The sequence below is a fragment of the Motacilla alba genome, chromosome 6 (genome assembly GCF_015832195.1).
Source record: "Motacilla alba alba isolate MOTALB_02 chromosome 6, Motacilla_alba_V1.0_pri, whole genome shotgun sequence".
Taxonomy (NCBI): Eukaryota; Metazoa; Chordata; class Aves; order Passeriformes; family Motacillidae; genus Motacilla; species Motacilla alba.
The window spans coordinates 32208067-32224945 of record NC_052021.1 but is presented as its reverse complement, the minus strand read 5'-3'; the positions used below and the strand labels follow the sequence as shown (position 1 = coordinate 32224945).

Genomic DNA, 16879 nt, shown 5'->3' with positions numbered 1-16879 from the left:
TGCACTGGCACCCTGGGTCACCTCAAGTCCCTTATCTATAGTACCTCACAGAGTGTGGTTGTTTTAATTACTCTCCATTATTTTAATTACTCTCCATGGCATAATGTTTTAAAAATGAGATAGCAGAGCTATAAATTCATGAACTAAACATAAAGTCTTTACAACTAAGAAGTAACCAGAGAAGCAAATGAAGAGTTTGTGCCACATCCAATTTAGAATGAACCAATTTGTCGTGGATCTATTTTGATGCTGCATTGTGTAAATATATTTTTTCCCTCTTTTTTTGTTGGCAGCTGATGAAAACTGTGAATAAAATGTGCCCAAATATCACAAGAATTTACAACATTGGAAAAAGCAACCAAGGACTGAAGCTGTATGCAGTTGAGATTTCTGACAACCCAGGAGAACACGAAGTTGGTTAGGATTTTAATCTTAACTAAATCTGTTGAAAGGGTGTTGGGATTTGGCTTTTTTCCCCCTCTTTCTCCATATCTGCACTAATTATCACTGATGGAATTATATTCATGGCAGCAAAGATTTCAAATGTATGTGGGAGGAAGCTCAGTGCTGTATTTCTAAATCAGGAAGGGGAGGGTGAGCACAAATAGAGGACATTTTGGATGTGGGATCAAATTCTCTAATAATCATTCTTCACAGTAATAAAATAAAAGTGAACTTTAATACTGGGGGATGGATTTTAGTCATGGAATTGATGTAGCTATGGATAGAAATTTACCTTAATGCATTGCAAGCAGGGACAGGCCAAATCTCCAAATAATTTTTTACTCATGAGGTCTGGGGTTCAATTTCCTACCATGATATAATTCTTTGGCATAGAAACTCATTTGATCTTTGGTCTTTCTCACTGTGGTAGTGCCTGGGACAACTGTTGGAATAAAGGAATTTTGTGCTTTGCCATATCCATGAATAATGTCCTTAGATTGGTTGTCAGGAAAATTCTCTTCTAGCAAAGTATTTTTCATGTGACTTTTAGACCTTCAAAACTGTTAAAATCTACCTCTAACATGCTGAAGTTGTGAGTATAATTCAAGATCTGTTTAATCAAATATGAGTTTTAGAGGTTTTACATAGTGGCTTTAGATATCACTGATACATAAGCCAGTTCTAAAATAGCAACAGAAAGCAATTTATTTCTCCAAAGTGACATTTTCACCTCTCATCTGTGCAGCTGAGACATTTCTCCTCACTCCTTAAGTGAAATGTTGCTGATTGACATCGATGCCATTTGATAGAGATTTGATTTGCTGCTCTGACTACAACTCAGCTCCGTGGTTTTTTTTCCACAGGGGAGCCAGAGTTCCACTACATTGCAGGAGCTCATGGGAATGAAGTGCTTGGACGAGAGCTAATCCTCCTGCTCATGCAGTTCATGTGCCAGGAATACCTGGCTGGGAACCCACGCATTGTGCACCTCATCCAGGACACCAGAATCCACCTGCTGCCCTCAGTGAACCCTGACGGATATGACAAGGCCTATAAAGCGGTAATTAGGATGATGAACACATCAAGGAATTCTTTTCTTTCCAGTAGATGAATCGAAAATGCTCCTCTTGTCTTTATTTTCTTCAAAGATCATGTTTGGCTAGAGATCGAAATTTAAAAATGAAAAGATGGGCACATCAAAGTAAACACAAACCATCTTGGGAAAAAGCTGAAAGAAACGGTATTTGATGTGATGTTGGCTAACAGGAAAATGTACAGGAAAGGAGGGTCACAAAGGCTGCCAGAGCAAACCATCCTGAGGTGTACAGAGCCATGGGAACACCATTATGGAAAATGGAAATTTCATGCAATCTGTTTCTCATGAGAAACCAAGCTCAGCACGTGAAAATCTGCATTCCTCCACAGCTGAAATTTTATAGTGTGCCTTTAAGGAGAGCATGATGTGTTGGGCATTGTAATAATTCAGTCTGGATGAAGACAGACACCAGGAAAAATTGTAGGGGCTGGTCAAATGTGCTGGAAAATCTTCCAGAGCAGTCTACAGAAGACTGGAACAGGAAAGTCAAAATCATAGTAATGGGAGGGAATGTCTGCTGTCTCCATTGAGAGATATATTTTGGCTACCCTCAAGTAAATTTTCATGGGTTTTCCTTCACCTCATTCAAGTTTTCATACAAAAAATTTTTTAAAGCGCCAATGATTTAATTCAGTTAATTAAATAATCAATCTTCCATTTCTCTGTATAGAATTACCTCTGGCACATTCCCAAACATTCTGCAGGGGCTCACAGGTTTCTGTATTTTGAATGAACATTAATATTTTTTTCTTTCTTTTTATTTTTGTTTAATCCAAGGGTTCAGAACTAGGGGGATGGTCTCTAGGACGGTGGACTCAGGACGGCATTGACATCAACAATAACTTCCCTGACCTAAACTCTCTGCTCTGGGAGTCAGAAGATCAGAAGAAGAGTAAAAGAAAAGTTCCAAACCATCACATCCCGATCCCTGACTGGTATCTGTCTGAAAATGCCACTGTGAGTAAGGCTAGGAGAGGGGACACAAAGACTGGGATGTGCTGAGAGAGTGAGATTAACATTTCTCAGGACATAAATAACCTGGGAGTGAAGTTCTGATCTAAGTCACTAATTCCCTTTATGTCAGTGGAAATAAAAATGCACCACAAAAGCACAATTTTCACCCAGGATTTAGAGGCAGGTCTTGAGGAAGAAACTGTTTCCTAGAGGATTTTCTTTTCCATCAGCTATTGCAAGAACCTGGAGGACTCCAAATCCAACTTTTGGGCAGCAAGGTAGACAAGGAGAAGCACAGCATGAGCTCAGCCATGTGGATTAGGCTTCTCTCAAGTTTTGTGGCATAGATGAGCTCTTTGAAAACTCGGTCACAGATTTGTCCTGGGATTTTCTTACTTGCTCTTACTTGAAATATATTCTTATCTCGAAAAACACAGCAACAGATCAGGTATATGCAAACCCAGTGCTGTGGCTTATGTTAACGTCGTTTATTTGATGTAGTGCCAGAAATTTAACTTATTTTGGCCTGACCTTTGAATTATAATGGCAGCTATTGATAGCAGCTTCACTGTGGCCGTTTTTAGTACTTTAAAATCACACAATCATGGAATAGTTACAGTTTAAAGGGGCCTCTGGAGATCAGTCCAAGGCAGGGTCACCTGGAACAGGTGACACAGAAACACATCCAGGTGGGTTTGGAATGTTTCCAGAGAGGGAGACTCAATGACCTCCCTGTGCAGCTGTCCCAGTGCTCTGCCACCCTCGTGGAAAAGTTCATTTTCGTCTTGAGGTGAAACTTCCTGTGTTTTAATTTATGTCCTTTATTTCTATGTTTAAAATCCCTTATTTTGGAAACAAAGAGGGGGAGCAATGTCACCATCTGACACCTCTGTCAGTTCCTGCTCTCGGCCTCACTTGACATAGAGGTTCCTGTTCCATAAATTACTGATGTGAAGGTTTTGTTAACTCTTAAGGGATGTCTGTGACCTCCCAAGGATGGCTGACAAGCACCATAATTCAAAGAAGGCCTTCTCCTTGCCCACATCCCTTCTGCTGGCCCCTCACTCTCAGGAACTCCTGAGCCTGCTCTCCCTTTCAAGCAGCACAGTCCGATTTCCATGCTGAACCAGATCTGCTGCCCCTTTTTCTCCCAGGTGGCGGTGGAGACGCGGGCAATCATCGCCTGGATGGAAAAAATCCCTTTTGTGCTGGGCGGCAACTTGCAGGGGGGAGAGCTGGTGGTGGCCTATCCCTACGACATGGTGAGATCCATGTGGAAAACCCAGGATTACACGCCCACCCCAGACGACCACGTGTTCCGCTGGCTGGCCTATTCCTACGCCTCCACGCACCGCCTGATGACGGATGCCAGGAGGAGAGCCTGCCACACTGAGGACTTCCAGAAGGAGGATGGCACTGTGAACGGAGCCTCGTGGCACACCGTGGCTGGAAGTAAGTGGTAGAAGCTCCAATTAGTGTTGCCTTGCTAATTAGGGTAAAGCCAGCAGACACAACCGCCTGGTGTACATTGCAGCAGCAGTGGTGGTAAAATGTACTAGGAGGAGTATTTCCAGATGCCATTACTGCCATTAATACCCAGTGACTCCTACTTTTACAGCCAAGTTTTGCAAAAATGCACATGCAGAACATCAGCTTTAAAATTCTGTGCACTCAAGATAGTTTGTCAGGAAGAAACCAACCCAGTGCAAACCCCCACAAAAGGTGACAAGAAGAAAACTGCGGCCAAGCACCACAACCAGTCTCAGAGCTGAAGCAGTGGCTTCAGGGAGAGATTCCAGTGGCTCTCAGATAAGGAAATCCTGATTTCAGCCTCCTGCTGATGGAAGTCAGCCTCAGATCAGCCCTCACTCACATTCACTGGCAGTTGCAATGAAATGCCATAAAAAGCTACTGTTTGCCTGCTACTCTTATTTCTAAAACACCTGGACGTCCTTACACTTAAATTTTGCATGGGCTCCACACGCATTCCTGCTGCCAGGATAAATCACAGCCTGGATCAATCTCCACACACCCAAGCCTGTCACCCTATTAAGGAGCACAGAGGAGAAGCCATGGCCTGTGGTGTGGCCAAAACCTCAGTTTCCAGGAACGCCCAATTAGAAACCCATTTTTAACAGTATTAGACACGTTTGCCTTTGCTCAAAATCCTCGTGTTTTTCTAAGTGCATCAGTCAAACAACATATTCCCTGAAATTAGGAAATGAGACAGGCATCTGCCACCAGTGGGCTGACAACAGGAACAGCAGTAATGGCAAACAGATGCAGGGCAGTGTCTCTGAAACCCAGGTTTAGTTGAACCTGGCTCATGTTTGGAACTCGCAGGTACTTCCACTGCATAAACATTTTGGGATTTTGGATGTGGCTTTTATGGCTTTTATGTTGGCCCAGGTGGAGTTAGTGTTGGCCAGCCTTTGAAGGCTACAGTCGAGAATTAGCTTTTCAAATATTTTTTCAGGAGATTAAAAAGTGTTGGGTGAGTTTGGGGGGAAACCTTGAACTCTTAGGTCTGACAGTACAATCCTGTGCATTTCTGCAGATTCTAAAGCATTCTCTGAGAGCTAACTTGACCACTTAATTATCTAATTTATGAATTTAATTTTCCTAAGTGCAACAAGAAACATCATTATGAATCAATTCATAAAGGATGGCATTGGCCTTGTCACTAACATCTGTCACACTGAGTTCCATTAGGTAAAGATGGACAATATAGATGCTGAATATTACACTGATTTCTTAGGACCAATTACATTTTGGATTTGTTTCATCTGATTTGCTTTATTTCTTGATCATGTTTTAATTATGATTTATGTCCTGCTCTGTTACATTATGGTAAGACCTCCAAAAAAGTGCTTGCAGAAGCTCTCCCACCTTCTCAAGTGCTTGAGAAGCTCTCACCCCATCCTTTTTTGTGGGGGACATCTCCTCATTGTACCACACCTTGAAACTGCCCCCCTCCTCATCCATCTGCTTCCTTGCAGTGGTCCTGCACAGAAATTTCTCGCTGCTCATGCCATGGGAAAATGTAGATGGCATTAGATTAATTTAATTTAGATAATATTTAATATTTATTTAAATACTAAATAAATTTTTAATATTTATTTCATTTAGAAATATTAGATTTCCTTTCAGTCCCTAGAGAAGCATGTGCACCACAGATACCCAGCACCTCCTCATGCCTTTAAAACCCAGCCATGATATTTCCTGCACATTATTTTGACTGCAGAGAATGCAAGTTCTCCAGCAATTTTACACGTAAAGTTTCTGCACTGGATGAACTGCACAGAGGCAAAAAAGGGATTGATTTCATTTTATTTCCTGTGTTTTTGAGGCTGGATTTGCATGTTCAGGCACTAGGAAAGAGTCGCTCTTGGCAACGCAAAGCCATTTTCTTAAATACATGTATTAAAACTGAGCAATTAGTGTGTATGGCAAAACATTTCACAGCAGATTAATCAGGATGTTATACAGTATGTGAGGGGAAAATAATTGTGGCTGTTTCTCAAGTGGAGGGGAAGCACATTTATGTAGAGTAGCATATGCCACTGGCTGATGTTTAGGTCTTCCCCATCAACAAAAGTGAAAAGTTTAACATCTGTATTATATAATCCTCCTGCTCTGCTTCCAGAAGGCACTGAGGGCTCATTAAATACTTGACTACTGCTCTGTGCTAATTGGACAGGAACAGGGATTTTGGTTTAACTCTTCTCGGTCAGAAGCACTCGGTGAATGCAACTCCTGCTAATCTTTGCTATTTAAAACATAAGAACTAATGATCATTAATAAACATATTTTAAAATATTTTCTTATTAGAAGTGCAGGTGGAGCAAGAAATGAAGCTCAAGAATTTCTTCCTTTAGGGTTCATGTTTTGTATCTTGTTATCTGTGTGAGAGTGGAGAACTAATAAGGAGGAAAAATAATGGTGGGAATCAGGAGAGAAACCTGGAGAATGGAAATGTTTGAGATCTGTATGTTAAGACAGCCCTCCTTAGTGCTCCAGCCCTGTGCAAAGGTTACAGTGGTCTCTGTAATGCAGAATTAAACTGCAGCTCCTCAGAGACTGGAGGCACTGAGCTTCCTGGGGCTTGATAAGGACATATTTCTGATGGAAATCCCTATTGCAGAGCAACAGCGCAGATCCCAGTCTTCTGCAGCACCGTGATAGAGAGAAAAGAGACCCTTTCATTTCTTACAAACTACAAACACCATATGTAACATAAAATAATTATTACTACCTTGATTTTTCTGGCTTTTCTATCGGTTAGATTTCTCAGGGAGGAAAACAGACTGAGGAACTATTTCACCAACTGCTCTGATAAATCACTTTTACATAACAGCCCCTGTGAGCACATAGCTCTGTGTCCTGGCATTCAGGGTTCTATCAAATGGGAATTCTGTGAACTGGGTGAACAGCTGCACCTCCCTGCCACCCAACACAGACAATTCCCAGGGCATCCATAAGGGAGAGCTGCTCCCTGGGCAATGTCCAGGATTAGGAATGCTTAGTGCTTTCTTTAAAAAGCACAATTTTTTCTTGCAGAGAGAGACCTTTCTCCTGGTTGTGTCCCCATCTTCTCCATCAATAGAATCCCAGAAGGGTTTGGGTTGGAAGGATCCTTAAAGCCCATTGAGTTCCACCCCTGCTTGGAGCAACTTTTCACTATCCCAGATTGCTCCAAGCCCTGTTGTCTTGGTTTGAAAAGACAGGTGTCTGCTAAGGAAGGCAGGAGCCTCTCTTGAAATGGAAAATGTAAACTCCCTCCCTCTGAACTGTTATAATTTTGAAATTAAGGGGATCTCAGGCAAAGATATGGGAGCAGGAATAACAGTTCTTTACTAGGAAAGAAAATGAAAATAGAATTAAAAATGCAATAATACAAAACAACACTGCCAGAGTGTCAGAACAGGAGCTGAGCCCCTGTGGGTCAGGATGGTGGCACAGTTCCATTCCATGGTGGCTCAGCCCTCCTGCAGTGCCAGCTGTGGTTCTGCTGGAGCAGGGATCCTGCACAAGGCTGGAGTTTTCCTCTGCAGCTCCAGGGCTGCTGGAGATGGGCCTGCTCTCCCTCTGGGAATGCAGGGCAGGAGAAAGCTGCTCCTCTGGGAATGCAGGGCAGGAGAAAGCTGCTCCTCTGGGAATGCAGTGAGAAGAAAGCTGCTCCTCTGGGAATGCAGGGGGCAAAGGCTGCTGTGCTGTTCCCAGGCTCAGATTGGATCCAGGTAGGAATGCTTGGCTCCTCCCCTGGGCAGAGCATCTCCCATGGGATGATGGAATTTGATCAGCCATGCAGGGACACTCAGTGGCCATGGACAGCAGAGATCTCCTGGAGGGAGGATTGGCTGTGGGAGAGATAAAGAAAAAACTGCCCCATGAACAGAGGATAACTGCCCCAGCTCTGACAGATGGCAATGGAATGCACACCCCCTGCCACGTCTTGCAACCCAGGACACCTGTCCAACCTGGCCTTGAGCACTCTGGTGATTTGTTACAAAACATTTGGTATTTCTAAAACCTTTCTGCCCTTCCAAATCTGCGGGCTAAGCCAGAGGGATGAATACCCAGCTTGTGTTTATAGAAATTAACATTAATTTGTGTAAAAACTCAGATCTGATCAATAGATTGAAAAGGCCATGATGCTGTTCCCTTTTTCCCCAATATTGGCAGGTATCAATGACTTCAGCTACCTGCACACGAACTGCTTTGAGCTCTCCATCTATGTTGGCTGTGACAAATATCCCCACGAGAGCGAGCTGCCAGAAGAGTGGGAAAACAACCGCGAGTCCCTGATTGTTTTTATGGAACAGGTATTCACCGGGTATCTTTTGTTTGGATTTAGATGTTTAAACTAGTTTTATTTATATTAGTTTTATAAGTTGTGAGTTTTATATTATTTTATTACTCAATTTAAAAATGGAGGTGCATTTTTATAAGGTTTTTTAAGGATAAATTTTCTAATTAAGAAATTATACTTAAATTATTTTTATTTTTAACTTAATTAATTACTTGTGTTTTGTAATGTGCACTTTTTTATTTAATTACATAGTACTACTTAAATTTATGAAGAAGAAGGTGAAGAAGGGAAAGAAGGAGGATTACTTTCGGTTTTAAAACTTTTATTTTACATACATTATTATATTCTAAAACTTTAAACTTTAAGTTTTCTATTATGTGATATTACACTTCATTTAAACTACACACTTATAATTTTAGTTTCATTATTTAATTTTGGAAGTTTTTTTATGGTTTTAGGTTAAATGTAGTGGTTTTTTGGGGGGTCAGTGCCTGATAGTACAGAAAGTCTAAAATTCTTAGCAACCAGGGTTCCAACACCTGTTTTTCTTGCATGACTAATTATATGGTTATTGGTATTTTTGATAGACACAGCACTTCAGCCAGGCTGGTTTGAATTCAGGGAATAAAGTAATGAAGCTTCTGAAAATGTGATGTGGGTGCTGAGCTTGCCAGAAAGGGCTGCTGGAAAAAGACCCCAATATTGTGTCTGTTGCTTCATCTGTTGTTTTTATTTATATCTTGAATTTGATGCCTCAGGAATCCTAACATAATTCACAAACTGATTAACAAGTTAATCCTGAAGGGCTGCTGCAGGGTTAATAATGATGTTCCACAATGTTGTGAGCCATAAAGTAGGAATATAAAAATATAATTCACTTATGGAATTAAAGATTCATTGTAAGTTCCTAGGAATACTGCTGTTCTTTGCTGTGCAATACTTTCTAGATTTTTTTGTTCTCTTCCCAGGTCCATCGTGGCATCAAAGGCATTGTGAAAGATGTGCATGGGAAGGGAATCCCAAATGCTGTTATTTCAGTAGAAGGTGTTAACCATGACATTCGCACAGGTAAAATAAATAAATAAATAAATAAAAATACAAAACATCAGTGCAAAAGAACAGATTTCTGGTTTAAAAACAAACCCACTGAACCATGTTCCTGAATACCACATCCTCATGTGTTTTGAATGCTAATTTTATGTATTTTTTATCTCTTTACTTGTGTTCTGTGCTCTTCATTTGCTGCCACTTCAATGTGCTTTGCCACTGAGGCACAGAGTGAGGCAGATTTGGACACATAAACTGATTTCAGGCCCTGGAATATCATAGAGCTTTGTGACTTCCAAATCTTTAATGTTTGCCACAAGAGGTGATCTGAGCCAATAATGAATCTTGGAATATCTAACTTAGTTTATGATTAATTTCAGTGCTACTGTGTCTCCATTGTGAAAGAAAGCATTGAATGACAGATACCTAATTAGGCAATAATGATTCTGCCTTAAATATTTCAAAATGGGACCACTGAGAAATGACAGTGGGAATTAAAGTAATCAGCTGGTTTTTCCTGTGTTGGAAGCCTTGGCAGTGCTGAAAGTCTGCCATGAAGTGTGGGTTGTATTACTCCGTTAACAAAATTAATGTACTGCTCTGAGTTAATGCAATATGTGATTAATCTCCAGCTCTCTGTACTCTAGATTGTCATGTGAAAAAAAAAAAAAAGTGCAATAAATGTGTAAGATCCCAAAATCCACCTTGTAACACTCAGGGAATCTTTCAGCTATTTACATCTTGACTTATTGCTGAGCCTCTATGGCTCAAGGCCATCTGCACTTGTTAGTAAAAATAAAAGTACTTATTTCATTCCCCTTAATTTTTCTTTTTAATGAGACGTTTAAGCTCACACTCCGGAATCACTGTGGAGATGGAAACATAAAAGTTCTATCTTGTTTCATATTATCCAGATAACAATACACGTCTCATTAGTCCCTGAAACTAGAGGATTTATGCTGGAGCCAAAAAGCTAAAATGACATGTATAACTCCAGAGAAAGAAGGCAAATTGTCAGCAGTCTTCTTTCATTTATACCTTTTAAAATGAAAAATGTGCCCATTTAAACCTCTGAGTTTCCTTGATGTAAAAATAGGCCAAGCAGGAGAAGAATTATGGCCAGAATCTCTATTCATAAAAGTTTTGTTTCAAGTGAGCAGAGCTCTGCTCTTTCACTGCTGCATTAATGTGGTCAGCTGCCCCGTAGAGCCAGACAGAAGTTGCCTGTAAAAGCCCTGTAATAACATTTAAAGGTTTGAGAAGATTCCTTTGCTTCTTCCTGTGGACTGAAAGAAAAGCCGATTGGTTTGGCTTTCTCCTGGATACAATATCCCTGATGGAAGGAGAGGGATGCTGACATTCAGCTAACACCATTAATGGGCTAATTGAAGGCATTGATTCCAAGAGCAAGAGCTTTGTGGGGAATTATTCCATTTTCCCTCAATGCAGATGAAACTATTGATTAAGTCTGAGTGATTCCATGTTGTTACAGTCAGACTTGGGCTGGACTCTGTGAAAAAACCCTCTGGAAAAAGAGTTCAGTTGGGTGGACAAATGTACCTTTCCCCCTCCATGGTGCCAAGGCAGTTTTGGGGGTTGCTTCCTGTAATTTGGGAAATGACAAAGCAAGTATTGATGGAGAAATGTGCAGTTTCTTCCTGGTGAACACTTCTGTGTCACAGCCAGGCTTCAAAGGCAGATGCTTCTGTGTGGTTTCTGGAGCAAAGTGTAATTAATTTAATTTCACACAGTGTCCAGAGGAATTTTTATGAATATCTTGGTAAGTTTGCAGTGATTTCAGTATACTTTATGGACCAAAACCCAAGGATTTTGAAGTAGCATTTAATATATTAAATATATTTATGTATTAAATATTTATTTAATTATTACAACCCTCCAGCCTCACTCCTGGCTGCCTGGTCCATACAGAAAAGTTGAATTTAAGTTGTTACTTGCTTTGGGGGTGCAGCACTATGGCCAGGTTTCCTGGAGAGACTTTTGTTGGTGAAAAAAACATTAGAAGGATTTTTATAATGATTTAAATCAGTGCAGTTTGGCACATTCAAATGTAAAAATTGCTTTTGCACTTTTACAATTACTTCATTGCAACTAAGGTCTGTCCTATCGGGCTCAAAGGACATTTCTCTTAATTGTAGAATTTATGGAGTAGTCTGACATATTAAATTCATAGCAATGCTATCTTTGTCCTGTAGTGCATTGTTATTTTATCTAAGCAGACATGGCAATCCCTCTCCAGCCCCAGTAGGTGGGTATGGATGCAGTCTGCCTCCAGCCTGCTCCCACTGGAACCTATTATTTCAGCAAACCTATTATTTACTAAATTTATCTGTGTTTTTAATTGTGTTTCTTTTTGCCATCTGTTCTGATTTTTTTTTTTAACTGGATTTAATCTGATTTTCAGAAAACCCCAACCTTTTAGCCTGGTATTAAATTCTGGGCACTGACAGCTGACAGAAATACTCCTGTCTGCTTGCTTCTATGTGGAAAGCAGGGAAAGTGCATCCTGCTGAAGGCTTAATACCCAGCTTTGCAATGAATTCCCAGTGGGGGTGTGAATGTGTAGGTTTATTCCTGGCCCTGTGTGGGGTTGTGATGAACTGGCTGCTAAATGTGCCAGGAAAATGTGGGTCAGCTTTGCAGTCCTGGGGCTAAAGCCAGGCTGGGAGCAGGGATGTGATCACAGCCACCCACGGGGGGATCCAGAGCCCTCTGCCTGCCCTGTGGTATTGCCAGAGCATTTACAGCTAAAAATGAGCCCTTGGGGATAAATAGGAGGAATTTGGGCAGATTTGTGGTTTGGCCTTTTGTTCAGCTTCCAACAGCCCCAGTGGTGAGAGAGAACTGAATGAAGAGCCCCTCTCAGAGCCTTTCCTAAAAATGCCCGAGTCATGAGGAGCAGAAAATGTGGACCTTCTTAGCACCCCAAATGTGGTCAAATTGACTTAAAACCCCCCTGATCATATTGGGATGTAAGAGTGGACCAGATCAGGGACAATTCTGGCACGCTCAGAGGCTGCACTATCAGGGTAGAGTCAATATTGGCATTTGTTAACACTTGCTGTTTGCAAACACATTTTTTTATTTTGCCAAACCCTGAATTAAAAAGCTGTTTCTTTAAACAGAAGCTGACCAGCCTGATCCTTCCCCAAATAAAATATTTTTATGCAAATCATCTTCAGTTTTTGCTACACTCTGCACTGCCAGTGAGCCCAGGCTGGTGTTAGTAAGGCTGTCAGGTCTCATCAGTGCTAAAAAACCCCAACCCCTCCTCATGCAGGAGATGTTCCATTTCTATTTTTACATGGAATTGCATATTTGAATATGTACTTTATTTCACAGGGAGTTCCTCCAGGACAGAGTGCAAAGCTAATTTTAGGTAATAGTTTTTCCCCTTTTTCAACTCACAGCTAAGAATATTCGGTGGTTAAAATCATATTTAAAAGAAGCCTAAAACAATCCTGATGCACATATGGGTACATAAAATGGGTGTATCTGAGACCATTCGTGGGGAAAAAGAAGAAACCAAAAACTCCAGATTCAATGAGGTGTTAAAATACATTTTTATGAGTAGCTTAGTTGATTGCTGGAGCTTGGTTTGTGCATTTACATTTAACCAGGTGGTTAAACATCCTGGTGAATTTACTTTGTAGGAAAATCAGTGTAATAAACCCCAATGTAAGGCTTAATGGAAGGGAATATTTACTTACACCTCAAAGTGAGTTGATATTATGTGTTCACACACGTATCCTAACAAATAGCACCAAAATCTGTGTCCTGGTAGTCTGATCAGGGTTGTGTGATGTGAATATTTCACTGGGGCTCCTCTGGATGCCTCAGTTAGGATTGGTTTGGGAAAGGTCTTTTCTACCCCATGGGAATCACCAGATTTTGCCTCAGGCCTTTCCAAATGCCAAAAACCTACAGCTGGTGCGGAGCCTTTTTGCACCATTTGGAAAATATGGTTGAGGTGTGTTTATCTCTAGGGTGGCAGGATGAAGAGGGCTATTTGTGGTGGGGGCAGCCCCTTGGACACCTTCCTGGTGTGAGGATGGAGGGTTCTACCTGTGGTGTCATCTTACCCATGGCCAAGGGCTTCTCCTGGGGATGGTCAGGGCTGGGAGTTGGACTCGATGGTCCTTGAGGGACCCTTCCAAATCAGCTTATCCCATGTGATTCTGTGTCCTCATCTAATGGACTCAGGTTGCCCCAGGAAAGGTTTAGATGTGATATTAGGATAAATTTCTTCATGGGAAGGGTTTTAAAGAAGTAGAGCATCCCTGCAGGCTGCAGGGATGGGGTGGAGTCCCCATCTTTGGAAGTGTTCAGAAATTCTGTGGCTATGGCACGTGAGGACATGGTTTAGTGGTCAACATGATGGTGATGGTTGATGGTTGTACTTGAGTATCTTAGAGATGTTTTCCAACCTCAGCAATTCTGTGACTTCATAAACACCACTTTCCTCAAGGAAAAAGAACCAAAGACCTGAAAACCATCTTCTTCCCCCACCAGGAGCTGACGGGGATTACTGGCGTCTCCTCAACCCGGGCGAGTACGTGGTGGGCGTCAAGGCCGAGGGCTACACCGCTGCCAGCAAGACCTGCGAGGTGGGCTACGACATGGGGGCCACCCAGTGCGACTTCACCATCTCCAAGACCAACCTGGCGAGGATCAAGGAGATCATGAGGAAGTTTGGGAAGCAGCCCCTGAGCCTGTCGGCGCGCCGGCTGCGGCAGCGGGCGCGGCGGTGGCAGCGGCGGTAGAGCTCGGCGCCAGCTCTGCTTCTCTCAGCCTGGCTGTAGTCGTAGTGAGAGTTACATAGCCCATCTCTTCATGCCTTTTTCTCTGCACCAGGCCTTTCTGTTTGTGGAGCTGGATGGATGCTCGGGGGGGTTCTCATTTTTGGTGGGAGAAGAATCAGAAATGAAGTTCAAGTCGAACCGAAAGGAGCCCCCCATTGAGGGGAGGGACAGAGAGAATGGAGGAAGGTGATTTGAGTTGAGCTGGAATGAAATGTTTTGCTTGTTGGGTTGTTTAATCCTTTGTCAATCTGTTTTCTTTAAAAATTGAAGAGAAAGGATAAGAAACAACAGCAGCAAAAAAGAGATACTTATAAACAAGAAGTGTTCTGAATGAAAAATTGAAAAAAGTATCTAAAGTATGAAATTGGTATATTTTTGCAACTCAAAAAAGTTTTGACACTCTTTATGTTTTATTCCCATATGGGAGGAAAAGCTGAGAGGAGATAACTTCTGTTTAATGTGATTAAAACTTGTGTCAAAATTTCTCTTTCTCTGAAAGTTCCCCTTTTGATAAGCACTATATTTCAGGAAAAAAGCCTGCGGTGAATAACCCACCTTTGCTTTCCTGCTTGGGTTGTTTAGATTTAAGGATGCTTTGTGCTGCCAGAGTTTAATGCCAGGAGCATTTTCTCCTCTGGCTTTTTAAGGCTGCAATTTTACTCCTGACAAAAAGGTTTTGGGATCAGGACCACTGTGGTGTGGCAGTGGGAGAAGGAACTGAACAAAGCTTTTCCTGAGGATACGGCCACTTGTGCCACGTATGAGAGGAGAGGCTTAGTCACTGAGAGGTGCTTAATTCACAAATCCATCTTTTTTCCTAATTTTTGGCCTGACTTGAAGTGCCTTTTGTGCTCCTGCACATCTCATGCCACTGTCTTCTGTGACATGCAAGGGGTTCTGGGCTCCTCTGCAAGCCTGCTCCTCTTGCTGCTGCTTTTCTGCCCTTGTGCCTCTTTGGGAGCAGGAGTTGTGCTTTATTGTTGGCTTTTGAGTAGTAAAATTGTACAGCAGGACACTATTGAGGTTCAGGAAAGATGCAGAGCACATCTAGGAAAGAATCAACACTGGGCAAAGTGCCAGCTGATGAAAATATGACTTTGCTCCATTAGTTTCAATGTTATGACCTGAATTATGCCTAAAAAAAAAAAAAAACAAACAAAGCTGCATGATTTTAGCCAGTCTGTGGCTAAATAAACATCTCTGCAGACTGCAGCATACTCTTCCAAACACAATTCTGTTTTAAACATTTTGATTGCTGTTTACAGTTTTTGCCAGTTTGATAGGATTCTTTGAAACAGAGGAAAAAATAAAGCAGAGTAGAAAAGTTACTGTAAAAATACCACATGCCATCTGTATTATTTTTTATTGTCAAGAAATGAAGGAAACATAAAAGGTAAAAGACTGCAGAATGAAAATCATCATCTAGAGCCCTTGCATAGTAAATATTCATATTCCTAAATTTCTTAGGCAATTTCAGCCCTTCCTTGTTCTGCAGATACCATTAAATAAGAGCAAAGGCTCCAATAAAACAGAAGAGTGCACTTTTAATTCTCTGTGACTGAAATTATGGAATGCCTCCAAGTCTATCATTTCAATTAAGTAACAGAAGTAAACATCTCATCCAATCATTCCATCATGTGGAATTATATTTTACTAATTTCACCCTCTTTGCACCCTTACAGCATCCTCTATGTCATGTATTTCTGTATAGAAAATATAATTGCAGTTTGTCAAGAAGGGATATTTTTTTTCTTAACAGATGGGAATTAATGATGTCTTTGTGCAGGTAACAAAGTGAAATAATTTTGGAATGGAGTAATGACAGCAGACGATTTGTTTGCAGTTAAATTTGATGTGCTCACTGGCATATGTAGATTTTATGACCATCATGATAGATCAAGAGCACACAAGATTTTTTGGGTTATGAATGGAGTTTTTTGGGTGGATTCTCTCTGGAGTCTCACAAAGGCAACTTTGTGGGTGGTTGGAATGCACTGGCAGAAGTGGAACAAAATAGCCAAATTTAAATGGGATTGAAGGTGGAAACCACTGCTTTAGTCCTGGCAGGTGAGGTCTTTCTACCTTGAGATAATGGTGTGAGAGTTTAACTTCACAAACCTTGAGGTTCCTGTGCTTTGCTCTCAGGACTGAGGTTCTCCCTATGAGAAAGTATTTTATCATTTGATAACAAGAAATGGATTTGATGGGGAATTCTTGGACATCTGTTGGCTAAGACTGGATGGACTGTGATTGCTGAAGGCCTCAGGTGCTGGGGACAGTGGCTTTGGTGCTCTTTCCTGGCTGTCACTAGTGCTTACACGAGTTTGGGCACAGCAGAACTGGGACTGATGCAGGTGACCTGACTCCATTTTAGTCCAGGCATTCCTAAATAAATGGCCTAATAGCTGTCAAGTGGACTTGTCTGTGCAATTATTTTCTGATTGTCCAGCACTGGAAAACACTCAGGCTCCAAAGAGGTTTACCAGGAATATCAGGTGTGTGAATATCTTGTGCTGTTTATGCCTGCCCTGGATGTAATGATGGCAAACTGATGTGTGCCCTATTTACTGCTGTAGTTATGCACTTGGGAGTAAAATGTTCCTTTCCTTTGAAATACATAGCACCATTATTTTCCCTTCAGACACATCCCAAACCACAAGCCAGTAAATCTGGATGCCAATGTTTTCTATTTAGCTGCCTTTCCCA

The 16879-nt window shown here is 41.5% G+C and overlaps 1 protein-coding gene across 1 annotated transcript in view; it reads left to right on the top strand.

The window, feature by feature from the left end:
* The window catches only part of CPXM2 (carboxypeptidase X, M14 family member 2), a 67686-nt gene extending 51101 nt beyond the window's left edge, over positions 1-16585 (top strand). Inside the window, exons 7-13 of the mRNA XM_038141012.1 lie at positions 294-417; positions 1308-1504; positions 2318-2497; positions 3649-3946; positions 8180-8319; positions 9275-9374; positions 13884-16585. Of these exons, the coding sequence (XP_037996940.1) occupies positions 294-417; positions 1308-1504; positions 2318-2497; positions 3649-3946; positions 8180-8319; positions 9275-9374; positions 13884-14134 (1290 nt within the window). The 3' untranslated portion in view covers positions 14135-16585. The remainder of the gene's footprint in view (positions 1-293; positions 418-1307; positions 1505-2317; positions 2498-3648; positions 3947-8179; positions 8320-9274; positions 9375-13883) is intronic.
* Positions 16586-16879: the final 294 nt, after the last annotated feature.